At 43.1% G+C, this 27,563-nt stretch overlaps 2 protein-coding genes across 2 annotated transcripts; one reads left to right on the top strand and one right to left on the bottom strand.

Annotated features, from left to right (window-relative positions):
- The first annotated feature begins 5,041 nt into the window (after nucleotides 1-5,041).
- Nucleotides 5,042-8,451, top strand: LOC306924317 (stonustoxin subunit beta-like). Its single transcript, XM_079502803.1, has 4 exons — nucleotides 5,042-5,183; nucleotides 6,285-6,458; nucleotides 7,191-7,240; nucleotides 7,694-8,451. The coding sequence occupies exons 1-4, from the start codon at nucleotides 5,128-5,130 to the stop codon at nucleotides 8,236-8,238; spliced, it is 825 nt and encodes a 274-aa protein (XP_079358929.1). The 5' UTR covers nucleotides 5,042-5,127; the 3' UTR covers nucleotides 8,239-8,451.
- A 5,246-nt stretch (nucleotides 8,452-13,697) lies between these two features.
- On the bottom strand, nucleotides 13,698-26,728 carry paqr7b (progestin and adipoQ receptor family member VII, b). Its single transcript, XM_079504200.1, has 4 exons — nucleotides 26,501-26,728; nucleotides 23,100-23,248; nucleotides 21,671-22,052; nucleotides 13,698-17,508 (listed from the first exon to the last, which is right to left on the bottom strand). Exons 1-4 carry the CDS (start codon nucleotides 26,723-26,725, stop codon nucleotides 17,197-17,199), a joined length of 1,068 nt encoding a protein of 355 aa, XP_079360326.1. The 5' UTR covers nucleotides 26,726-26,728; the 3' UTR covers nucleotides 13,698-17,196.
- Between the last annotated feature and the right edge of the window lie 835 nt (nucleotides 26,729-27,563).

Below are 27,563 nucleotides of genomic sequence, written 5' to 3'. Positions count from 1 at the left end.
ATGACAGGGTTGTAGTTTTTCATTGTGATGCTAACGTTACATGTAGCATGCGCTCTGATGCTAACGTTACATGCAGCATGCATTGTGATGCTAACGTTACATGTAACATGCGCTCTGATGCTAATGTTACATGTAGCATGCGCTCTGATGCTAACGTTACATGCAGCATGCATTGTGATGCTAACGTTACATGTAGCATGCGCTCTGATGCTAATGTTACATGTAGCATGCTTTATGATGCTAACGTTACATGCAGCATGCATTGTGATGCTAATGATACATGTAGCATGCTTTATGATGCTAACGTTACATGTAATACCAGCCGCGTATATACGTCTTTAGGCACGAAGGCTGGTAAGTGCGGGCTGACGACATTGGTAGATTAATACATAGTCAGTATAACATGTAGTATTTCTATAGGATTGATAGATTAATACATGGTCAGTATAACATGTAGTATTTCTATAGGATTGGTAGATGAATTCATAACATGTAGTATTTCTATAGGATTGGTAGATGAATTCATAACATGTAGTATTTCTATAGGATTGGTAGATTAATTCATAGTCAGTATAACATGTTTTTCATTCCACAGCAGGTCCACTCAGTCTTCTCCTCCATCACAACCCGAAGCAGAAGCTGCATCTGCCTCTGCTGAAGGTGAGCTGACAATACGTGTCTTATCACAGCAGAAAGGTCTAAGAAACATGGTCTTGGAAATAGGGGAAGACATATCTGAATGGGTAGAGAGGCATTCTGGGAATCAGATGGTCCATAGTTAATTCTGCCAGACTTAGAGTTTAACAACATTGTTAACAAACATGTTAGTGAAAAGAAAGATTGAAATGGTAAATGTTATATTGTGTTGTAGGGCTTGATCTGGCAGATCTCTTTCTCCTGAAGCTGTTTAAGAATTGCTTTGTTCATTACAGATGTGTTGGTGAAAATAGCAGGCTACGAACGCATGTTTCAGAACAAGATGAAAAAAACATATCTATGTGTAAAATTGGACAATGAGTCCAAGATGAAGTTTGACGACGTCTGTGTCCCGATCTACAACATAAACACCAGCTTCATAGGCATGCACAGGTATCATGAGGTCAGACAGATGGAGATGAACAGGGTAGGACTGGACGAACCAATCCAACTCTGGGAATTGTATAATTCTGGAATAAATGAAAGAGCAGTGCTCACTGTTGGTGTCGCAGGAATTGGAAAATCCTTCCTCTTACACAAATTTATTCACGACTGGACCATGGGCCGTTTCCCCCGAGACCCCCATCTCGTGTTCCCATTGACGTTCCGCCAGTTAAATCTTCTCGAGGGAAAAAGCTTTTCTCTGGCGAAGCTACTTCACGAATGTGTCAAGGAAACCAGATGCATTAAGGAAGAAGCTCTGAATGACATCTTCAGCATAGTGCAAAAGTCAAACGACTACAACACATGTCCCTGCAAAGTCATGTTCATGATTGATGGGCTCGATGAAAAGAGGATTCTGTTGGATTTCGAGAAAGATTCCATCATCACGAATGTTGAGGAATCCCTGCCGGTCGAGGAGCTGATTGTAAACCTGATCAAGGGTGAACTGCTTCCCTCCGCTCGCATCTGGCTCACCTCACGGCCTGCAGCAGTCGATCAGATCCCTGAGGACCTTGTTGACAGGATGACAGAAATAAGAGGGTTCATCACAGATGACCAGAAGAAGGAGTACTTCAAGAAGAGGTTCATGAAGATCTTCAATGATGAGAACAAGGCCAACTCGGTGACCAGCTTAATCATGTCACACATCAAGAAATCCAAGATCCTCTCCACCATGTGTGAAATCCCAGTCTTCTGTTGGATCCTTGCTTTTGTTGTGCAGCACAGAGACATGACAGACAAGCTCCCTGAGACCCTGGTTCAGTTGTACTGTGAGTTCCTGACGACTCTGACGAAGCAGATGGAGAAGAAGTTTGGTAAATCAGATAAGACGACGAAAAAGAGAAAAGAGAAGCTCATGAAGGCAGAAGGACCGTTCATTCTGAAGCTGGGCGAGTTGGCATTTAACCAACTGATCAACGAACAGATCCTGTTCTACCAGAAAGACCTGGAAGCCTGTGGTCTTGATGTGAACAAGGTCGTGCTAAAGTCAGGCATGTGCACAGCATTCTTCAGAGTAGACGGTGCTTCTTACCACAAAACAGTCTATTGCTTTGTTCACCTGAGCATCCAGGAGTTCCTGGCTGCAGTCTACCTGTTCCACTGTTTCACACAGAAGAACATGGAGGTCCTGAAGACATTCCTGGGAGAAGAAGAAGAAGAAGAAGAAGAAGAAGAAGAAGTGACCCTGGATGTCTTCCTGAAGTTAACCATGGAAAAATCCCTGAAGAGTGAAAGTGGCCACCTGGACCTCTTTGTCCGCTTCCTTCATGGCCTCTCACTGGAGTCCAACCAGAGTCTGTTAGGAGGCCTGCTGGGTCAGACAAAGAACAGTCCAGAGGAGATCCAGAGAGCCATCAAAAACCTGAAGAAGATGAATGATGACGACTTCTCTCCTGACAGATGCATCAACATCTTCCAATGTCTGATGGAGATGAACGACCCGTCATTAAGTCAGGGGATCCAACAGTACCTGGAGTCAGAGAGCAGCTCAGGGAAGAAACTCTCTGAGACCCAGTGTTCAGCTCTGGCCTCCATGCTGCAGATGTCAGAGGAGGTTCTGGAAGAGTTGGACCTGCACACATACAACACAACACCAGCAGGGCGGCGGAGACTCATCCCAGCTGTGACGATCTTCAAAAAAGCAAGGTTAGTAGCGGTTAGTAGCACGCACGCACGCACACACGCACGCACGCACGCACGCACACACGCACGCACGCACGCACGCACGCACGCACGCACGCACGCACACACGCACACACACACACACACACACACTCTGGGTTCATCGCTCTCAGTCAGTAAGGATAGATAAGGTTGGATTATTTTCCACTCTTCTTCTACTTCTTTAACTGTAACCGTCCCAAAATGTATTTTATCCCCCCCCCAACAAAATGTATTAATAGATTTTGGTATTATGCGCGATTCTTGGAGGAATTACGGTAACACCTGGTTTGTACTTTGTCCGTACGGCGGTGTCGCGGGGTGAACTTAGCCGATCTACAAGCCCACAATGCGACGCATCCTCAGGTCTTTGAGGGCTTTTACAGTGATGAATGTTCATTGTAAAGCCTCATGGCTACAGGCACAGCGGACACATCACGTCTCACACAGATTCACCGGGAAAAGATGAATGTATCATTTCCCCTCCTGCTCTGTAACCCCCTCTAGTGGAGCTAACAGGAAAACATATAATAGATTATTATTATTGTATTAATTATAAAATCACACCTGTGTGAAGTGAGGGGCGCTCTTATCATCATACATCATCTCATTCCGGCCAATCACAATTTGTCTTCAACGTTTGTGTTTACACAATGTTTGTGTTTACACAAACCCTCAAAGCTGGACATAGGAGGGGCTAGCACCCTCAAAATTAACAGAATTTAAAACATAAAGTTACAAAGTGTCTCTTGGTCAAATGGATATTCCTTAAAGACAGAGTTCCTTAAAGACAGAGCTCGTAGCGCGCCACGCGCTATGAGCTTGTAGATCTGCTATTTTAGCTGAAACATAACATAAAGCCACGCCCACAGCTGTTGTTGTATGATAATGTGGGTCACTAAAATGGTGTTATTTCGATTGGGCCTTTTGACTCAAAGGTTTTCAGCTTTCAGGATGAAACCAAAAATACACAGGGAAGACTTATTTCAATATTCTAACCACACCTGGGGGTCTATTAGAGTAATGTTAACTCCATAGACACATACAGAACACCTGGGGGTCTATTAGAGTAATGTTAACTCCATAGACACATACAGAACACCTGGGGGTCTATTAGAGTAATGTTAACTCCATAGACACGTACACAACACCTGGGGGTCTATTAGAGTAATGTTAACTCCATAGACACATACATTACACCTGGGGGTCTATTAGAGTAATGTTAACTCCATACAAAACACCTGGGGGTCTATTAGAGTAATGTTAACTCCATAGACACATACACTACACCTGGGGGTCTATTAGAGTAATGTTAACTCCATAGACACATACACAACACCTGGGGGTCTATTAGAGTAATGTTAACTCCATAGACACATACAAAACGCCTGGTTGTCTAATAGATTAAGATTAATTATTGTTACCGTGAGCTGTGAAATCTCACTGTATCAATACCGTGGCTGTTTATACTGTGATAATACCGTAATGCAGTATCCCGTTACACGCCTATAGTGCAAATAAAGGCTAGTTCTATTAACCCATTTTGACCTGAGATCAGATTCTAAAAATGTCTTCTACATCCTGACAGTTTTCTGAAAAAGCTATGTCGTTCTTCGATTTTTCAAAAATAGCAGACCTACAAGCTCGTAGCGCTCCACTCGGTGGCGCGCTATGAGCTTGTAGATCTGCTATTTTAGCTGAAACATAACATAATGCTAACACCAAAAGGGGTTCCCGCCCACAATGGGTTAAAGGCAGGTAAAATAGAGTCTAAGTAGAGTCTACTTTAGCCACACTTTAATTTAGTCCCAGAACTCTCACTATAGTGGAGATAAACATTAAAGAGTTGTATAAAGTGACTGAATGGTGTGGTACTAGAGGACGTTTTATTTGGTCACCACTAGGGGGCATCCCTGCATTGTGGCAGACAATAAAACATGCTTAACAATTTATTTGAAGAAGAACAAAGTAAAAAATAATAAATAAGATAACATTCATAGATCCATACAAGTTGCACATTGTAGTATTAATACAGATAATCTGGCGTTCACTTTTATGTTTTCTGGTTCTCTGTTCTTATATGACCTGTCAATATCTGACCAACTAGATTGTACATTTACAATACACTTTATAGTTAATTTCCTTGAACATGAACTTGATCTAATCTGTGTTGATAATCACTGATTTTACATCATCTACATTTACAGACTTGTTGGCTCAGAGCTCCAAAAGGCAGAATATGAGATTGTGTCTTCATCTCTCAGCTCTAATCCTTCACATCTGAGAGAATTGGACATCAGTTATAATGACATAACGGATCCATCCATGGACCTGCTCTCTGCTGCATTGAAGAGTCCAAACTGTCAACTGGAGATACTGAGGTCAGATTATTATTTTGATTAGTTCTGTTTTATTATTTATTGTTTGATATTAAGAAGAGTGTGAATAAAGTTGACATCATGGTATCCCACATTGATTAGAATAATAATATGGTGAGAGTTTGTGTTGTCTAGTTCACACTCTCACATCACAGTAACTACAATATGTAATCCATCATGGCTGCTAGGGAATTATCATTATCAACGCTACGGTACAGTAACTACAATATGTGAACTAATGAGGTACAGTGATTACAGTATGTAGAGTCATGTTGACATGCGCACACACACACACACACACACACACACACACACACACACACACACACACACACACACACACACACACACACACACACACACACACACACACACACACACACACACACCAGTGTTGATGTCGTCGACTAAAACTAAGACGAAAAATGTTCGTCAAATACCTTCTTCCACTGACGAAAACTAAAAGGAAACTAAATTAAAACTAAGCTATGATGACTAAAACTAAGACTAAATATACTGACAATATCATCAACAAATGAACTAGACTAAAATGTTAGGAAGGGACTAGTGGACAAGAGATCCAGTACAAGTCATTTTACACTTGGTTGCATGCTGAAAATAGCAGATCTACAAGCTGACAATGCGTTGCAGCGCGACTCGTTGTGAGCTTGTAGATCGGCTATTTTCAGCAAGTGTAAAAACAGTCATTACGACGGCATCAAGGCCCGCCAAAATACATTTTAGTCGACTAAATCACTTGTAGATTTAGTCGACTAAAACTATAGACTAACACTAAAACATTCCAGCTGACTTAAAACTAAATGAAAACTATTCAACAGACTATATATGACTAAAACACAAATATGCTGCCAAAAACAACACTGACACACACACACACACACACACACACACACACACACACACACACACACACACACACACACACACACACACACACACACACACACACACACACACACACACACACACACAGATTAAGATGATTTACTTCACATTATTCCGGCCTGCCTTCTCTTTCCATCTCTTGGGGTCTTTACTCCAAAACTCTGATATTCAGTCCAGATATTTCATGTGTAATTACAGACTTGCTGGCTGTACCATCACACAGACAGGATTTGAAGTTCTGCTCTCAGCTCTCAGCTCTAATCTTCTCCATCTGAGAGAATTGGACCTCAGTTTCATCTGCCTGCAGGAATCACAACTGCTCCAGCTCTCTGCGTTACTGAAGAGTCCACAGTGTGGACTGCAGATCCTGGGGTAAAGAATGTGTGTTCTCTCTGTGTGGATCTCTACTCGAACATCAACAGCACTTTGTTAAAAGTGTATTTCTCTGCAGGTTGTCAGGCTGTGGAGTCACAGAGGAAGGCTGTTATTCTCTGGCCTCAGCTGTGACCTCCAACCCCTCCTCCCAGCTGAAACAGCTGGACTTGAACTTCAGCCACTTAGGAGAGTCTGCTCTGAAGAAGCTGTCTGCTGCTCTGGAGACTGTCAAGTGAGTCGACTATAGGACTGTGTCCATGTTGGTCAGTGAGTCGACCGAGGGAGGGGGCACACAGTGCCGTGTCGAGGGAGGGGGCACGCTGTGGTGAGTCGGGGGAGGGAGAACGCTGTGCCGTCTTCAGGGAGGGGGGAGGGGGAACGCTGTGCCGTCTTCAGGGAGGGGGGAGGGGGCACGCTGTGCCAAGTCCAGGGAGGGGGCGCGTTGTCCCGGGTCAGGGGAAGGGGGAGGGGGCACGCTGTGTCGGTCCCTGCGAGGCATTGCTGCCGAGGAGGGTGTGCCTGGCGGGCAGGGGGAGGAGACGGGGAGGTGAAGGGCGTGTGGCGTGGCGCGTTGCATTTTGTTCAAAACGAGACACTCCTCAATCCTATCCAAATTTGAGAGATCACATGACCATAGAGATATTGGTGTGTGATGTTTGGACAGAGTCTGTGGGAGAATGATGACAAAATGTGTTTTGACTTGATTCATTGTTGTTCTACTTCCTACAGTGTGAATCATGGAGGAGAACACTGGACTAAACCTCAACTCCTTACAACACGTGAGTCTGTCTGTCTGTATGTCTGTCTGTCTGTCTGTCTGTCTGTCTGTCTGTCTGTCTGTCTGAAAAAATATTGTGTGTGTGTGTGTGTGTGTGTGTGTGTGTGTGTGTGTGTGTGTGTGTGTGTGTGTGTGTGTGTGTGTGTGTGTGTGTGTGTGTGTGTGTGTGAGCCTGTCTGTCTGTTTAACAGTCTGTCTGTCTGTCAAATAGCAGATCTACAAGCTCACGTTGAAGGCGTGCTGAGGGCTTGTAAATCTGCTTTTTTAACTCTTAAAGTAAAAAATATAGTGTGTGTGTGTGTGTGAGCGTGTGTGTGCGTGCGTGCGTGTATGTGTGCGAGTGTGCGTGCGTGCGTGCGAGTGTGCGAGCGTGCGTGTGTGTGTGTGTGTGTGTGCGTGCGTGCCTTTCGGTGAATGATATATTATAATGTGTACTGTGTTGTTTTCTCATCAGATTTCCAGCGTCTCACTCTGGACACAAACACAGCAGGCTGTCTCCTCTCCCTGTCTGAGGACAACAGGAAGGTGACAGCGGATGGTCAGGATCATTCATATCCTGATCATCCTGACAGGTTTGAGGTCTATCCTCAGGTTCTGAGTTCAGATAGTCTAGATGAATGCTCCTACAGTGAGATGAAGTTCAGTGGAGTGGTTTGGATAGGAGTGACTGACAGAGACATCAGTAGGAAAGGAGAGGGTGGTGACTGTAAGCTTGTAGAGTATAAACAGTCCTGGAGTCTGGGCTGCAGTGATGATAACGATGACATCAGTTACTCTGTCAGCCACAATAGTAAGAGGACTCTCCTTCCTATCTGTTCCTCTGGCTCCACCAGAGTAGCAGTGTATCTGGACCGTCCCGCTGGGACTCTGTCCTTCTACAGAGTGTTAGAGGACACTCTGACTCACCTGTACACCTTCCAGAACACCTTCACTAAACCTCTGTTCGCTGGGTTCTGGTTTGGGCCTGGCTCCTCTGTGTCTCTGTGTGAGCAGAGATAGAGTCTCCATGTGACTTCAGGTCGCCATGGTTACTCAACATGTTTGGGTGAGTCCATGTTGTCATGGTTACCACTGTCGCCTAATAGTGGACCCTTTGACACCGGCTAAGTCTGACATCATAGAACTCCATATTTGGACATGACTGACTCGTGGTGACATCATAGAACTCCATATTTGGACATATTGACTCAGACTGACATCATTGTGATGTCATCATAAATAAGACAAGCAGAGACACACAGACATCAGAGAGGCTTTGAGAGGATTTGTTTTCAATAGCAGATCTACAAGCTCACAACGCGTCACATGACGGTGCGTTGTGAGCTTGTAGATCTGCTATTTTGAAGATCTTGTAGATCTGCCATTTTGTAGATCTGCTAATTTGAAATAGTGATGTATTTAGGTTAAAGTTATTTTAGGTTATTTATCATTATGCTCTTAGGACCCCCTGGAACCGTCTCGGGGGTCCCTGGGGGTCCCTGGACCTTACTTTGAGACCCTGTGTGTGTGTGTGTGTGTGTGTGTGTGTGTGTGTGTGTGTGTGTGTGTGTGTGTGTGTGTGTGTGTGTGTGTGTGTGTGTGTGTGTGTGTTGTTTTTGGCAGCATATTTGTGTTTTAGTCATATATAGTCTGTTGAATAGTTTTCATTTAGTTTTAAGTCAGCTGGAATGTTTTAGTGTTAGTCTATAGTTTTAGTCGACTAAATCTACAGGTGATTTAGTCGACTAAAATGTATTTTGGCGGGCCTTGATGCCGTCGTAATGACTGTTTTTACACTTGCTGAAAATAGCCGAACAAGCTCACAACGAGTCGCGCTGCAACGCATTGTCAGCTTGTAGATCTGCTATTTTCAGCATGCAACCAAGTGTAAAATGACCTGGATCTCTTGTCTACTAGTCCCTTCCTAACATTTTAGTCTAGTTTTCATTTGTTGATGATATTGTCAGGATATTTAGTCTTAGTTTTAGTCATCATAGCTTAGTTTTAATTTAGTTTCCTTTTAGTTTTCGTCAGTGGAAGAAGGTATTTCACGAACTTTTTTCGTCTTAGTTTTAGTCGACGACATCAACACTGGTGCGTGCGTGCGTGCGTGCGTGCGTGCGTGCGTGCGTGCGTGCGTGCGTGCGTGCGTGCGTGCGTGCGTGCGTGCGTGCGTGCGTGCGTGCGTGCGTGCGTGCGTGCGTGCTTTTAGTCTACATTTTTAGTCGACTAAATATAATAGGATTTTAATCTGCTAAATATTCAGTTGATTTAGTCGACTAAAATGCATTTTGGCATGCCGTTATGGTGACTGATTTTACTGAAAATAGCAGATCTACAAGCTCACAACGAGTCGCGCTGCGACGCATTGTCAGCTTGTAGATCTGCTATTTTCAGCATGCAACCAAGTGTAAAATGACTTGTACTGGATCTCTTGTCCACTAGTCCCTTCCTAACATTTTAGTCTAGTTTTCATTTGTTGATGATATTGTCAGTATATTTAGTCTTAGTTTTAGTCATCATAGCTTAGTTTTAATTTAGTTTCCTTTTAGTTTTCGTCAGTGGAAGAAGGTATTTGACGAACTTTTTTCGTCTTAGTTTTAGTCGACGACATCAACACTGGTGCGTGCGTGCGTGCGTGCGTGCGTGCGTGCGTGCGTGCGTGCGTGCGTGCGTGCGTGCTTTTAGTCTACATTTTTAGTCGACTAAATATAATAGGATTTTAATCTGCTAAATGTTCAGTTGATTTAGTCGACTAAAATGCATTTTGGCATGCCGTTATGGTGACTGATTTTACTGAAAATAGCAGATCTACAAGGTCATAACGTGTCGCGCTGCAACTATGGTGTGAGCTTGTAGGTCTGTTATTTTTCAGAGCACAACCAAACATGAAATTACTTGTCTTTTAGTTCTACTGGATCTCTTCTCCACTAGTCACTCCCTGACATTTAGTTCTACTGGATCTCTTCTCCACTAGTCACTCCCTAACATTTAGTTCTACTGGATCTCTTCTCCACTAGTCACTCCCTGACATTTAGTTCTACAGGATCTCTTCTCCACTAGTCCCTCCCTGACATTTAGTTCTACTGGATCTCTTCTCCACTAGTCCCTCCCTAACATTTAGTTCTACTGGATCTCTTCTCCACTAGTCACTCCCTGACATTTAGTTCTACTGGATCTCTTCTCCACTAGTCCCTCCCTAACATTTAGTTCTACTGGATCTCTCCTCCACTAGTCCCTCCCTAACATTTAGTTCTACTGGATCTCTTCTCCACTAGTCCTTCCTTGACATGCATTTGTCGACCAAATTATCAATATATTTATTTAGTCATAGTTTTAGTCATCATATTAGTTTTTATTTAGTAATCTAGTTTTCGTCAGTCGTAAACTACGTCATGTCAAAAAACGTAGTCGACCAACATTCTACGCCATAGTTTTCATCGCGCGCGCGCGTGCGTGCGTGCGTGCGTGTGTGTGTGTGTGTGTGTGTGTGTGTGTGTGTGTGTGTGTGTGGCTGTGTGTGTGTGGCTGTGGCTGTGGTCCGGGGACCCCCAGGGGTCCTTGAGGGGCCTCCAGAGGGTCTCACTCATTCACTGCTAGATTTATTTTGCCCCTTATTTTGTCCTTTCACTCTTTTATTTTGAAGGCGTTGATCTTATTTTAATTCACCCGAAACTCATGTTTTAGTAACAATCATTAAACATCATGTCATGAACAACTGAATGTATGTGATTGGTTAGCCTACATATCACATAAACTTTCCCTTCATTGTCAATGGCATTTAATGTTTGTGTTGCCACAAATTTACGTCAAATTTGGTGGATATTCGTCCTAATAATTTCTCCTTTCATTGTCAATGGCAAATATGAGACGTGTGAGGACAAAAGCTGTATATAGGAGGGGCTAAAGAAAGAGAAAAAGGTGTTAAAAGTTGTCCTCGGCAGACGGCAGTGAATGAGTTAAATTAATATAGCAACAACTTCAGTTCAACCACTTTAACCTCTACATCAGATATTTGAATATATCAGATCTACAAGCTCTGCATTTGAGTTTGTAAAACAGGCTATTGTCACAACTTCTTGAAGATGAAAATGAGAAGAAAAAAACCGAAAGAAGATGAAATCTGGTGTCGACTCAGACTCTGTTTATTGCCACGAAGTCGAATAGTCAGTTATGATGTGTCAGTTGTACATAATGAGATGAATAGTCAGTTATGTTGTGTCAGTTGTACATACTGTATGAGATGAATAGTCAGTTATGTTGTGTCAGTTGTAGGCTACATATGAGATGAATATCTTTTTGGGGGGCAGTCCAGACCCCTTTGGGTTTCTGCCAACGTAACCTCCTGAACAACTAGTTGAACATGACTTTGATTGAAAGGTTTTTAATACAAGCCGTTCCAGTGGCATCTAAATGTAAGGTTGTAAGATGCTCATCGGTGGATGGCGAGGATGAAGGGGTACTTGTAAATATTTCTCCCCTCCAAGTGGTCCCTGCGTGGGCCAAAACATGTTTTAGAACCTTTTATTGTATATAAACCTTTATACTGAACCACTGAAACCCTGTTGACTTTGCTGACTGGGGTCCCACAGGGTTCCGTACTCGGCACCCCTCCTTTCTTTTCTGCTGTGACCGTGTTGATTGGTCGACTAGACTTCATGTCGTTTACTCTCATGGTGGACTTTGTAAATCACTCTGGATTCAAACATCTGCTAAATGTCTGCATTCATTCTTTAATGACATTCAGATCATTCATTGTTCATCTGTTGAATCATTGGCAGTCATTCCATTGTTTTGTTTTGTTTTCTTTTCTTTTCATTTGAATATTAATTCCATATTATTCTCATTATTCAGACTAGAAGCTCGACGGCCTGCGGCCGGTCTCGCTCTAGCGCCACGGAGGGAAACAAGTGTAACACAGAAACCTGTGACCTGTAGAAAGATGTTACCATAGGTGTAACACAGAAACCTGTGGCCTGTAGAAAGATGTTACCATAGGTGTAACACATAAACCTGTGGCCGGTAGAATGATGTTACCGTAGGTGTAACACAGAAACCTGTGACCTGTAGAACGATGTTACCATAGGTGTAACACAGAAACATGTGACCTGTAGAACGATGTTACCATAGGTGTAGACACAACCAGACACAACCCCACCCCCTAGCAACCAGACACCAGGTGATTCCTCTTGTGATTCTGGTAGTGGGATAATTCTGATGTTGTTGTCTGATCATTCATATTCAGAATTCAGATGTTATTGTGTGATCATTAATATTCATTATTCTGATGATCACATTTTGTAAAAGTGTTTAATTGTTCAATAAACTGATTCTTGAACGTCTGATATTGTTCTTTATTAATATTCATAGTGTTGTCATGACAATATATGTGACCAAACTTGACACAACAGTAAGTCATTGGATCTTTGTCTCCACCAGGCCGAAGGCATGGTGAGAGAGTATGTTTTGCACTCCGTCCGTGTGTGTGTCCGTCCGTGTGTCCTTCCGTCCGTCCGTTACCAGCTAATCTCCGGCACCGTTAACCCGGTCCACCAGGCCGAAGGCATGGTGAGAGAGTATGTTTTGCACTCCGTCCGTGTGTGTGTCCGTCCGTGTGTCCTTCCGTCCGTCCGTTACCAGCTAATCTCCGGCACCGTTAACCCGGTCGATGCCAAACTTTGCACACACACTCCCTAGATGCCAACGATGAACCTCTGCCCCGCATTTTCCAGAACGGCCTGTTATAGCGCCACCATGAGGCAGCTTTTCACATCTGTTACCTAAAACTGCACCGATCTGCGTGAAACGTTGCATGCACACTCCCTAGAGGCCAAGGACAAACCTTTGACCTGCATTTTCCGCATCTGCCTTTTATAGCGCCACCAGGAGGCCGACTTTTGTAAAACACATTTTTGGATATTACTCCTCCAGATTCTGTCCAAAAATCTCACAAATCGTTACACAGTATCTCTATGGTCATGTGCTCAAGTCGGATCTGTCCGATATTTCATATTCCACCCTAATTGGCTATAATTGCCTTTCACAGTTTGCAAGATTGCCCCGTTTTGAACAAAAGCCTCAAATCATGAACACAGCATGCAATTTACGTGAAATCTTTCACACATTTTCTTACTAGGCTGAGGAATATATCCCACCCTTTTCACATTGGCCTGTTATAGCGCCACCAACAGGTTGATTTTTCACCCGGGTGTGATTTCATTACGTCATGCTCATTGTGCAGAAAAAATGAGCATGGTTGCTATGTTCACCCTGTTCACCCGGGTGTGATTTCATTACGTCAGACATGATTTCATTACGTCAGACGGGCTATCCTATATAAGACCTTACACCACTCAGTTCACACGGGTGTGATTTTTGTTATATAAACATGGATGAACACACAAAAGATATTACTGTATAACACTTTATTTTAAATACAACAGAATATTAGTACAGTCATTATAACCACATACAGTATTGTACTTTCTTTTTTGAATAGGCATAAAACATTCTGGTCCCTCTGGCCCCGTCCATTAAGGTGCACAGTGTACATACAGTATAGGGTACATTTGGCAATCACCAGTGCCAATGCAGTGTACTGTATATACAAGGTACAGTTGACTATCATCAGTGCCATGATTTGTATAAAAGGTCAGTACATCGAGGCAGTGCACAATAATCAGGTCAGTAGCGCAAATTGCGCAATGTAATGAGCTTTAAGATACATTTTTATAAGGATTCCTGATTAGGATTAAAGCTTATTTTGTGGAATATACAGTATGGTTGCTCTTGGGCAGAAACCTCTCATCTCCATAATTTAATGTTTTTATGTTTCGTTTTCTTCCGTAAATGAATGCCCTACTTCGTCATACTGTACTACAGTGTCACACAAAAGTAGCAAAACTACTAGTAGATCCACAACAAGCTCAAAATGCTGGTAGATTTGCTATTTTTTAATCCTGAAAGGATTTTTGAACAATATGAACTCTTTCCACCTGTCAGCAACAATATGGCAAGTAACTCATTAGTCATTACTGTGGAAACCAGTTAAAGCTGCACTCTGTAACTTTCCTGTAACCCAGATTCAAACTGGTGTCTCCTGCGCAAGCGCTGCATTTTATTTATTTATTTTTACCACTGAGCTAATAATAGACCCTGCCCGCTTGCTCAGGGGAGAAACTGAATGTTGACGTCCAGGCAGTGCCACTTGTCAAACCAGACACAGGATCTAAACGTCTCAGTAGACGAGCAGGGAGACCAAATACAAGCACAATTGTGTAAGTTATATATTGTATTAACAAACTCTTAATGTATACAGATTGTACAAAATAACATTGTATATACACACAAAAGTTACATAGCACAGCTTTAATATCATGTAAACCTGTTGCATGATTGTGATTGGAGTTTGATGTTTTGCGTGGTCCTAGCCTCACTGCCGCTGTAACAGAGTCATTGGCACAAACTGTGGCGGAGATTTGATGTCAACCAAAAGTCCTGAATTCATGACATCGGCCCCCTACCAGGGGAAGGGGCGTTATGCTGCATTCACACTGGTGGCTACAAAGCTACAGTACCCTTCACTTTCAATGGAAGCCAGTGACGTGAAGATACAAAGCTACTAGGTTAGTGAGGCTACCGTTCATTTTCAATGGAAGCCAGCGACATGAAGATACAAAGCAACATGCTGTATCGCTTTGTGTCTTTCGTATAGCTGCCAGTGGGAACGCAGCATTACTATTCTGTCATGTTTGTCATTTTATGCGACATGATCAGTGTATATAATGGTTGATTTTATCTTCTCCGCCACAACAAAAGCATCGTGTCACCAAACAAACTTCTATAGAAACCAGTAGCTCTGTAGTGGTTCTCAAATGTTTTCATTTCAAGGAGCCCTATAACTCTGAGTGTACCAATGGTTCCACTGGTATACTCTCAGTTACAGACCTGTAAGGGTCAATTTCATTTGAGAACCAATGCATCACCAACTGATCACAAATAGACGGGTGGACACCTGGGACAAGACAGGATTTGACAAAAATATGGGAACAATTTCAGAAAATGTGTGGTAGGTTAGTGGTCACGGTTTTATATTCACACAACACAAGAAAGCACGCAGTGCAAGGCGACGCTTTAGACATTCACATCTGAACCACATACAAACACATGTAAACTCAAAGACATGCTTAGAAGCACACACACACACACACACACACACACACACACACACACACACACACACACACACACACACACACACTGTCGGGCATAAACCTTGTATTTCATTTTTCATAAATTAATGCCCTATTTGTCATACAACATTGTTGTGCAAAAAGCTGTTTGAAACATTTTTAAAGTGGTTATCTGCCTGTGGGTTTTTATAAATATTTAACCAGAGACACCAACCCTAGCTACCAACCCTAGCCATATGGCTAAATAATAACTACAGTGGGTTCACTGGAACACAGGTTATTTTGTTCCATTTCCTGAAAAGTAAGGGTTTTGGACATGCAAGGTTTCTACCCAACAGCGTGGATATACAGATCTACAAACACCAGAACAATATACTCATAGGACTTTAGCAAGTCAGTCAAGTCTAACAAACCAACCAACATAACAATGCACACAAAGGCATTGACATCATGGGGTGTGAAAAGGCAAAAGCTGCAGTACCAGCCCTCTTTGAGTACAAAAAAACAAAAAAACATTGTCAAAACACAGACATCATATAGTAAATCTTGGGCACAGAATTCTTCTAGTGTTGAGTGCCAGCCTCATTGCTCTGCACCGTTCACTAACACAGAGAAGGTCTCCCTTTATAGTATAGAGGTACATTTGGCTTGCAAACTAGTTCTTAACAGTGCTGTAAGTGATGTTTTGGTCGAAACACACCAATTTAGACCTGAGGCCTAATCCTAACCTAAGATTTCTATATACATAGAAACATGTAAAATGACACAGATGCTTTCCCAGATTGAAGGGTATAAGAACGTCTAGGCCTTCCGGGTCTAAATGGGTTTACTAAGCTGATAAATGGGTGCCCTCTCCTGAATGGATGGAATTGGTGTCCCACCTCAAAATATATTTTCTGTTTTCTAAAGGGCTGGAGAATATAGAACAATTTAAGCCTTATTTAAAAACAAAAATATCACTTACAGCACATGTAACTCATTCAGTAATATATTGTGGCACAGTGTTTTACCGCCATGAAAAAAGGGCCAAAAATGCAAATGTCCCTGTTTTGAGGTCAAAAGAGCATTTCATAAAAGTACAGCAGGAAGCCAGTTAGTCAGAGAGAGCAGAAGCCTTGAAATATCATGAGACTCAACATTACAAAAATAAATATGTTGAATAAAGAGCCGCAATTTGATTAGGGGGAGGTGGGTCGTAATACATACAAATCTGTTTGGTTAAGAAAAGGCATTCTTAATACATATTGACTCAATTTGTCTGCTCTCTGCGTTTAAGAGCTCATATCTTGTTTGTCGAGGTACAACATTCTTTCAGAATATTAAGTGAAAACTACTTTGGTGGGAGGCCAAAAGGATTCTCACGAGAGAGAATGGTGATTTTCTTTTTTGGAGATAATAGCTTGTGTAAAAACAATCACTTCTTCATGACCACTTGTGTCCTTCATTTTTCATGTGCAAAGATTTTCTGCCGTGTCTATCACAAGTACAACCTGTTCTGCAAAAACAAAACAAACAAACAAAACAGAAAAAAAAACAAATATTTTCTTTTTTTCATGGTCAGTCACAAAAATACACCGTTACTGGAATAATACTTTGCCCAGCACACTGTCATTTGGCAGGCCACATGAACAACATTAAAAACCATAGGTTCATCAATAACAAACCTAACTAACGTTAAACAACGTGAACATTTAAAACTCAATGCATCGTCTCTCCAGTGTAAAAACCCCAAATTTCAAGACCAATTTGTGTTTTTCCTCTCGGCCGGTCCTCCTCCTCCTCCTCCTCACAGCTCCTTCTTCTCCAGGAGGGAGGCACGCACGCGCTTGCGCACGTAGAAGGCGGTGAGCGCACTGCAGCAGGCCGTGAAGATGAAGAGGGCGACTGCGTCGTGGGCCAGGTCCCCGTGCAGCCGCTCGTAGAGCGGCCGGCGCTCAGTGAAGTCTGTGCGCAGCGCCTCGATCTGCACCAGCGTGCACAGCACCAGGAACACGTGGAAGATCTGGTGGCCCTGGCCCACGAAGTCACACCTCCCCGGGAACCAGCGCTCCGGGTGCGGGTAAGCGAAGAAGTAGGCGCTGGCCAGGAAGAACAGCACCTAGAGTAAAGGGTTGCCAGATGGGGAAATGTTAAATGTATCATACCCGAAGGCTTACATTTATTGTATTTTAAATGAAACTATCGTACACAGCCATAAAATATATCATTGCTGTTTGTGCAGCATATTTACTTACTACTTACTACTTATTGTGTTTTTCATCACACAAAAGTATCAAAAATTGCAGATCTACAAGCTCGACAAAATGTTTTAATTCAAATCCTGACAAGTAACAGTTTTGGGACAAATGAGGTTCAAATAGGACTCAGGAAGGTTTTATTAGTGTCATTCTAACACTGTCACAGACTTTTTGTATCATTGATTGCATTGTTTTGTATTTCTTTTTTTCTCTGGTCTAGTTTTCTTGTTTCTATGTTTCTGTTTGCCCCAGCTGTATGTGCTCTCATGTGTACAGTATATGAGTATTCCCCAGTCAGTCCTTGTTCAGTCATGTTTTAGTGCCTGACATGTTCTTGTCTTTGTTCACCTGGGTCACCTGTATTAAATGCTAATGCCAGTCTTAGGGTTCATCTTACTACCCGCCTATAGCTGTCTGCATTTGGTTTCTCACCACACCACATCTATCACCACATACAGACAGATAATAGCATAATAATAGTGATAATAATAATAATAATACTAATAATAACTAAAAAAGTCGCAATTTTGAAAAATTGCAAAGTGTGGTTGCCGCAGTTGCTTACATAGGCCCCTCCCACTAATATTGTCAGCCAATTACAATGTCACGTTACCCCTGTGATCATGCGAAAGTAAGTCAGAGGGGATATATCCCCTAAAAATCCCCTAAAAAAGTATTCTGCTCCTGCAAGGGAATTTATGTCTTTATAAACGATTGTAAAACATAGATTGGTTATGTAACCAACAACAGCCAATTAGCTACTACATACGTGTGTGGTCAGTGTGGTCAACCACACTAATAACTTTCGAAAAAAAAACCACATACAGTACACATACACTGTGTGGATGCAGGCAACTTAATGGACCCTACGCAAATAAAAGCCGCTGCCGTGAGCACATGCACATCATGCATAAAGCAGAATGACGAACTGGAAAGACAGATTTAGTACAGATTTAGGATCAGATTTCCTTTTCTCAATACGTATAGAGGGTATGCGCATGCATAAAGTGAATGGGACAATGAGTGGCAAATTGAGTGGCAAAGTGAGTTTAATGCAATCAAATAGGACTTTTCTGTTTGGATGTATGGGCTAGCAAGGCCAGAAAAGTAGTTTTTGAGGGGCGCTAGAGCCCGTCCTATATACAGGTTTAATGTTTGTTTTTAGTTCAATGTTTGTTTTAAAAACGCCATTGACAATGAAGAGAAATTAATGTTTGTTTTTAGTTTAATGTTGGTTTTAAAAACACCATTGACAATGAAGGGAACATTTAAGTCATCTTGTCCCTAACACAAACATTAAATGCCATTAACAATAAAGAGAATGTATTATTTGTTTTACATCACCATTACATCACCTAATCATAGCAACATGAGTTAGACTTTAATATATTAGCACCCCTCACTTCACACGGTGTGATCTTTTGCCACTCAGTAGGCGTTCCCGCATAACTTCCGGGTATGATGATGATGTCACGTGCATACCCTCTATAGAGCACCGAAGTCTGACGTCACTCTCAGTAGAGGGTGCCAGTACACAGGTTCATGTATTTTTGAGTGGTGCAAACGACTCCAACAACTGGCTTTGTACCCGTGTACCCGTGTTCGTACCAAAACAACGAGCATGGTTGCTATGGTTAGCGACCAAAAAAACGAGCATGGTTGCTATGGTTAGTATGTGACGACACAGATGCTTTCCTGGTTCTAATGTACAGTAACTATAACAATAAATGTGTAGTTGCACCACTCAGTTCACACGGGTGTGATTTTTTTTAGTTGCATTGAAATCCCCATAGGGCGATTTTAGGTTGCTTCATATAAGAACTGTGTTTGAAAAATAAACCGGTCATCCCGTCCTTTCTGTCAGGGGGTGGCTGTGCGTCGTTAATGATGTCCATTAATATTTGATACAGCCAGTTTCTGGAGAAAATGGAATTAATTTGGCCGCAAAAGCCTTGAAACTACATATGAAAGCAATGTCGCGCTAATATACGTCACGCCCAGCTGTCAACACATTGCGTTCCTGAGATTCCTCGTTGACGTAAGCTCAGCTGGCGGTGACTCGACTCAAAACATTAAATAGCATTTGTTTATTAAAAGAACATAATTAACATGTCAGTTTATGTTGTGCGACGGGCAGCTGCAGCCACCCTGCCTACCCGTAAATGTAGTCTCTGGGTTGTTTGACTCGTTTATAGCGCTTATTTTGTTACTCTTTGGGTATATTTGTACATTTCCACCTTCAGTCGATGCTTCATATCCATATGAGTGAAAAGGCCGGGATGATCGGTTTATTTTTCAAACACAGTTCTTATATGAAGAGATCTAAAATCCCCCTATGGGGAATTCAATGCAAATAAAAGTACACGAACCTGTGGACTGGCACCCTCTACTGACAGTGACGTCAGGACTTCGGTGCTCTATTGTGAGAAGCCAAACCGGATGTCACCAACCGGATTGCTGAACAGGCTTCCACCTGCCTACCATCAGACTGTTGAACAAGGCCTGATCACCACCTGTCATCAGGCTGGCCTTGTGGCCTGTCAACTGGAACTTTCTTCACTTTCGCTATGCACCTGCCATATGGACGTTTACAGTTGGAGGCCATCGATATTGTCCTTTTCTTTTTGCTGAGGTTTGCGTGACCTGCGCAAGGACAGTTAACCCATTTTGGGCGGGAACCCCTTTTGGTGTTTTAAACATTGTTATAATTTAGCTATTGAAAAATAGCAGATCTACAAGCTCATAGCGCGCCACCGAGTGGCGCGCTACGAGCTTGTAGGTCTGCTATTTTTGAAAAATCGTGAAAATATTTATTTCAGAAAACTGGAGGATTTAGAAGGATTTTTTAAAATGTTGAGGTCAGGCCTAAATGGGTCAAATGATAAGGGACAATATCGGTGGCACCCAACTGTACCTGTGAAATTTCTGCGTGGACCTGCCAAAGTGCTTTATGTCTAATCTCTCTATGTCTACAATCTACTATGTGGACCTACGGATGAGTTACCACTTTTGCATCTTATAACCTCATGTATACAGTATATATACAGAGGACCTGTTGGTTTTGTTATATCTTCGATTTTTTTGTTGTCTTTGATCAATTTTGTCTGTTTTTTGTCATTTAAAAGGTTTGCCTCTCCCTGCCCCCCCCCCCCCCCCCCACCCCTTCATGCATGCTCTACCTGAGTCTGAAAACAAACAACAACAAAGGAAACGATGGAGCTTGCGCAACAACATATTTCACCATAAAGGAAATTCTTGTTTCTTGAATCAGTAGCTAGGGAATTTAGTGCATTCATGCCCCTTTTGTGGTAATTTGGGAGTTTTTTGGCATTATTGATCGTAGGTTGTGCAGATGGTAAATATCACACTCATGTGAAGTGACGGGCGCCCACTGTGGCTGCCACATAGCCTCGCTCTCAATATAGTAAGGTCAGTTTCTTCCACTGTTTTCTACCAGGGAGGGGAGGGGCGGAGGGGACAGGGGCTCTGATCGGTGAACCAATATTTCTGCAGTGCTTGCTCCATGTGCGCCCGCCCCTCTAGACCGGAAAGCACGCTGGCTGGGCCAGGCTAGCTGCCACATGACGTCACTTCTTAAAGCATGTCTGTTTAACTGCTTAACTGCTTAAAGCAAACATTAAACGTCCATAGACTTGGCTGTCACATGACGTCACAAGACTGTTTCCTTATTTTTGAGTGGTGCAAACCACTCCAACAACCAGCTTTGTCTGTATCTATGCATGTGTCTATGTATGTGTGTACCTGTACCTGTGTGTACCTGTACGTGGCCCCACGTACATGTGAGCATGGTTGCTATGGTTAGTGTGTGACGTCACTGACTAGTTGCACCACTCAGTTCACACGGGTGTGATTTTTTTTCAAACGTTAAAAGTCCACAGACTTGGCTGCCACATGACATCACAACAAGACTGCTGTTTTTTTCCCCAAAACATTAAAAGTCCATAGACCTCGCTGCCCCTCAAAAATGATGGTGTAAATACGGTAAGGCATGGCAACACTGACCTGGAGGCGGTGGTAGGACACGGCATGGTCAGAGCAGCCCTGCTCCTGCTGGTGGCAGCTGTAGATGCGGTGGAGCACCGGGCTGATGTCCAGGCAGTAGGCCAGCCCCGAGGGTACAACCTGGAACAGCTTGTGGGCGAACTTGGGCATGTCGGGGCTGGCGAACTTGCCGTAGCAGCAGCCCAGGCAGGAGAGCCAGGCGAAGAAGGCGGCGGCGGGCAGGAAGAAGCCTCGCACCCGGGCGTGCCAGTCCTCCTCGATGGCATAGTAGTAGTGCGCCAGGGCGCTGCCATACTGGTATACGGCCACGCCCACGTAGTCCAGGAAGTAGAAGGTGTAGTGGGACAGCTCCGACTTGGCCGAGAGCAGGTGGGCCAGAGCGCTGCGGGAAACACAGTCATTTAGGACAGGTGGGCCAGATCGCTGCGGTCATTTAGGACAGTGCTTTTCAATCCTTTTCATATAAAGGTCCATTATTTATACATGCATTTGAGTCACGGACCACCATTTGATGAGATTTTGTCTCTCAGGTCCAAGACTTAGAATGTTTTAATTTTGTTTTCGTTGGATAAGATTTTGTCCACAATACATTCTCGAATTGTGTAGACGTAAGTAAATTAACTCTTGAGACTGTAAAATGAAACCAAAATACACTCTCAGGAGTTAAAGATCTATAAAGGTCCATTTGGTTACCAACTCTCATTTAGCTGGGTACCACCTGGAATCCGTTCATGGACCACTGGTGGTCCCCGGACCACTGGTTTAAAACCACTGATTTAGGGGGGTGCAACCATATGCGATTTTAGGCAGGGGGGGGCACAGATATATATATTTTTTAGGGGTACCAAACCAAGGGGTAGTATAATAATAGCCTACAATATCTGGGTACACATCTGTGAAAACTCAATGGCTAAGTTATAGAATATAAACGAGTATATTTTTCTAGACACTATATGATTTATTTACTCATTTTGGAGCATACTATAGCCATGGCAATCAGTATGTGTCAATCATGTAATGTTGCAAAACTGTTCATTACAAAGCATGTATGAAATGAAAAATATAAATGAGTATGAAGTTACAATTGACAAATTTCAAAGCATGCCTGAAAAACAAAAATCTATCAAGTGACCACAAGGGGAGGTAAACCTGACTTAACTTTGCCAAAGGAGGTGTCATTCTCTGCTGACATTTTCCGTTCTCTCCTTATATTATATATAGTGTTTTGTATTTGTTGTATTATATGTATCATAGACCAAATGTTTGTCTGTACCACATGCTGTTTACATCTCTGTCTAATAAAGTATTCAATCAACTAATCAAAGCTTTTAGCTACTTTTCCCATCGCCGATTCGTTAATCGATATTTGCAACCTTTTTTTCCTTGTGAATAAATACATTTATGGACTAAGAAACAAATAAGCAAACACCTGCAGGTGAGGTAGGTGATGGCCGCCACCAGCACAATGAAGAGGGGTTGAGAGTGCGGATCCCGCAGGAAGTCCACCGTCTCTGCGATTTCTCTGCACTTAACCAGGATAACAAATGCCGCCAACAGGTGCGTCCACACGTTCAGCGCCTTGGTGTAGAGGTAAAATGGTAAAAATAGTAAATGGTGCTGTATGTCGTCTTTATCCAAAGCGCTTTACAATGTGCATTGCATTCACACACGTACTGTATATACACACAGCTTGGTTGAATTAATACTTGATTCTGATTGGTCAATCACTAAATTCATTGTGTGTTATTTTTGAATGATGAAGGCTCAGATCACCCAGAGCCATTGAAGGAGAGTTACGACGATCTCCATTCACTACATGGGGCCAGTGCAATGGCCGCTCCGGGCGGCTATGGGGAGCTGAATAGTTACATAGCCCTGCACCAGAAGGCTATGGGGAGCTGAATAGTTACATAGCCCTGCACCAGAAGGCTATGGGGAGCTGAATAGTTACATAGCCCTGCACCAGAAGGCTATGGGGAGCTGAATAGTTACATAGCCCTGCACCAGAAAGCTATGGGGAGCTGAATAGTTACATAGCCCTGCACCAGAAGGCTATGGGGAGCTGAATAGTTACATAGCCCTGCACCAGAAGGCTATGGGGAGCTGAATAGTTACATAGCCCTGCACCAGAAAGCTATGGGGAGCTGAATAGTTACATAGCCCTGCACCAGAAGTTGACGGAATGCACTGGAATCTACAGTATGGGAGTCGAGTAGACAAGGCATGAAACATCAAACATCATTTTTTAATGACTGTGACCTTTGTAAAAAATAATCGATGCAGACAAATGAAAGGAAACATGGTTCAGGTTATTTTTCAGATATCTTATTTTCTGATTTGCAAACGATATTATATTGACATCTCGAAAGAGCAAAATAAGAGTTTCTGCAATGCTGTGAGTGGCAGTATCGCGATAATACTGCCTTTCGGTCACGTCAGTGAATGAAAGGCCCAGCTTTAATGATCTATAAATCACTATATTTTAGATAGTTTTCTTTAGTAATAGTATAACATCAAAATGACAGAGACTTTCGTACAGGTCTAGTCCCACTATAAATGCGCCACGTTGCCCGACTGACTTCAAATTCGACACACGCGTTCCACACACCCGCAGGGAGTGTGGTGCCCGGTATCGAGGCGGTCGGACCCACGGTTCTCCAGAACCACCACAAAAGGCTCTGGTCAGGCTCTGCCAGTGGGCCTAATCAGCCTAAATCCCCTCACCTGTGCAATTTCCAGCCTCTGCCTCAGCCAATTGATTGCCATGGCAACCCCACACCTGCCAATTGATTACTTAACCAGTCCACTTTTCACAGTCAGTTTGCACTCTCTCACACACAGGCAGACAGACAAATACAGAGATCTCCATGTGGGACACATGGGACACATAAAATGGGTGCTATGACAACAGGTATTGATACTACAGAGATCTCCATATACAGTATGGGCACAAAAGGGACACAGACAGATAGTTAAAACGGGTGCTATGACAAGTTGACAACGGGTATGTTGCATCGTTCCCAAGCAGGCCGGTAGCTGATGGGCATATACAGGTCTGGTGCCTAAAATTGATGATATCTGTGCCGCTCTCATTGAAAACAATGTATTTAAAACTCCAGCTTGTCACACTCCAGAGCTGTATGACCAGCTCTCGAGCGCTGTTTTCTGCTCCCTCAATGACGCCACTCTCCTCTACACCACTCTGAGATCACCTATAGCTCAATCTGCGCTGCTTGATTTTGTGTCGTACTCAAGAATATTTATTTTTGAGTGGTGCAAACCACTCCAACAACTGGCTTTGTACCCGTGTTTGTTCGTACCAAAAAAACGAGCATGGTTGCTATGGTTAGCAACCAAACAAACAAGCATGGTTGCTATGGTTAGTATGTGACGTCACTGACACAGTCACAGTAACTATAACAATAAATGTGTAGTTGCACCACTCAGTTCACACGGGTGTGATTTTTTTATATTTGAAGTGAGTAATAAGACAATGCAGTAAACCGAATATCGATTCTATTTTATCAACACATACCGTTGTTTGTGTAACGCCTGGGATTCAAACATCTTAACCACTAGACCAAAGGGCCATCAGGCAGAGGCTCTGAGCCACTCTGCTACATTTGAAAAACGTTTTAAAATATTGTAAATAGTCGATCTACAAGCTATTGGCTATTTTCACTACTTTTGTGCGATATGTTTGTATGATGAAGTTAGTAGGGCATTCATTTCAGGATCAAAATTCAAAAGCATCACAAGTAGCAAATCTACAAGCGCAAAACGCGTCACTTCGCCAGCGCTTTTTGAGCTTGAGGTAGGGTGACTAGATCCAAAGTGTTCATTTGAGGGACAGAAGTATCACTTGTGTGGGACGGGACGGGACGGGGCGGGGTAGCAACGTATTACTTAAAACCTTTGATTCTAACATGTAAACAAAATTAAATAAGAAGGTTGCCTCTTATATCCATCCATTAGGAGCCCAAATTTGGAGCTCTGGCTCATGGACTTCCGACTTATTTTGGTATTGCCATTAACACCTGAATGCAGCCTGACTACTGACCAGTAATGTAAACCAACCAGAATCTCAACTGAGAATACAGGTTCTGTTTCAAGCTCCGTCTATAAAGAGACACAATTTGGCCATGCAGTTCAAACCTGTCACCCTGCACTGCAGAGCCACTATTACATAGACTCCATAGACAAGCACTTACCTGTTGTTGTTCTGTAGCTGCTGATGCCCTTTTAGGATGACCAGAATCAAATCCAAACTGTTAATTTGAAGGACAGAAGTAATTGTGTGGAACCAACCAGGGGGGACGGGGCGGCGTTAGCAACTTATTACTCAAATGTGTTGTCATATTCGACCATAGGCCTAATAATGCCCATCATTTTATTATTAAACCCCTCTGATCTCACATTTGGTTTTAAATGCAAATTTTGGTCATGGGTAGTATGGCTGACTTGGTACCGTAGCCTAGGGGATATTTCTCATGTTATTTTAACAGACTTATTAATAGTAGGCTACATTTTGCAGGAAAGAGGCAATGAGAGCTTTACAACAGAAAGCGAACTATTAGGGGACTATAGCGGGCATTTGAACACTGCTAGTCACAATGTGGGACATGGTCTCAATTTGTGGGACGCCTGAAAAGTCCTGGCGATGAGGGACTGTCCCACGCAAAGGGGGACATCTGGTCACCCTAGCTTGAGGGTCTGCTACTTTCGATGCTTTTGTGTGATGCTGTAGTATGATCAAGTAAGCATTGATTTACAAAATAACAAAATATGGAGAAAAATAAGTTTCAATAATGGTTGCCAGCCCCCACCTACCTCATTGTGCCTCTGGAACAGCGTGAGGAAGTAGTACCTCCAGCTCTGGTCGGGCTGGCGGTACCCAGCGAGGATGTGAGGCTCCCTGAAGACCCAGGGCACGTCGGCGGACTTGACGGTGCAGGGCAGCGTGGGGAAGGCCGACTCCAGCAGCTGTGGGATCTGACGCAACTGCTGCGCGTTGATGAACAACCGGCCAATCTGCTCCATCACCACCGTCGCCATGACAACGCTGCTGCCGGAGGTGAGAGAGAGAGACAGAGAGAGAGAGAGAGAGAGAGAGAGAGAGAGAGAGAGAGAGAGAGAGAGAGGTGAATGGGTGAATGAGGCGAGAGAAAGGGTCATGTCAATACAATACCTGGATGGCCGCTCATCGTCAGGTCTATCTGTGTGTTTGTGCGTGTTTGTGTGTGCGTGGCTGCGTGCGTGATCATACTGTACTTGTGAGGGCCAAATTATGTCCCCACAACTACAGTATCATTTGAGAAATGGACATTGTGAAGACAGTTTCCCTGGTCTTCACAAGAGAGATGGTTGTATACAATCATTGTTTGTGTTTTAACTTGCATGAAAAAAGTGAAAAAAACCAGCAGTTACTGCCTACGCAACCGATCATATAAATTCTTTATTATCAAATAGTTTTGGCTCAGACCTACTTATCATTACAACTGCACAGTGCACATTGCTCTCTAGTTTCTTAATACAAACTTTTTCACGCACGCACGCACGACGCACGCACGCACGCACGCACGCACGCACGCACGCACGCACGCACGCACGCACGCACGCACGCACGCACGCACGCACGCACGCACACACACACACACACACACACACACACACACACACACACACACACACACACACACACACACACACACACACACACACACACACACACACACCTACATCTATAATACAGGAGGGAGCTAATTATTCAGTTTGTCTTATTAACCAGAAAGCCTTCAACTCCAGAGGGAAGGCTGTATATATTTCACTGCCACTTCTAATCAACTTACTGCAGTTTCTAAATCATTCTTTAAAGATTATCCTGTGTGATCCA

The sequence above is a fragment of the Electrona antarctica genome (assembly GCF_951216825.1).
Source record: "Electrona antarctica genome assembly, chromosome: 6".
Lineage (NCBI taxonomy): Eukaryota > Metazoa > Chordata > Actinopteri > Myctophiformes > Myctophidae > Electrona > Electrona antarctica.
Note: the sequence above shows the minus strand (reverse complement) of the source record. Positions and strands in the feature narration are given on the sequence as shown.

What these genes read in the sequence shown, in the direction of transcription:
- paqr7b (XM_079504200.1), bottom strand. Translation starts at nt 26,725, where the DNA reads ATGGCGACGGTGGTGATGGAGCAGATTGGCCGGTTGTTCATCAACGCG. An exon ending in TGTTCCAGAGGCACAATGAG is followed by an intron (nt 23,249 to 26,500) that starts GTAGGTGGGGGC and finishes CTCTACACCAAG; the next exon opens with GCGCTGAACGTGTGGACGCA. An exon ending in TGTCCTACCACCGCCTCCAG is followed by an intron (nt 17,509 to 21,670) that starts GTCAGTGTTGCC and finishes CCTTTACTCTAG; the next exon opens with GTGCTGTTCTTCCTGGCCAG.
- LOC306924317 (XM_079502803.1), top strand. Translation starts at nt 5,128, where the DNA reads ATGGACCTGCTCTCTGCTGCATTGAAGAGTCCAAACTGTCAACTGGAG. An exon ending in TGTCAACTGGAGATACTGAG is followed by an intron (nt 5,184 to 6,284) that starts GTCAGATTATTA and finishes GTGTAATTACAG; the next exon opens with ACTTGCTGGCTGTACCATCA. An exon ending in ACCTCAACTCCTTACAACAC is followed by an intron (nt 7,241 to 7,693) that starts GTGAGTCTGTCT and finishes TTTTCTCATCAG; the next exon opens with ATTTCCAGCGTCTCACTCTG.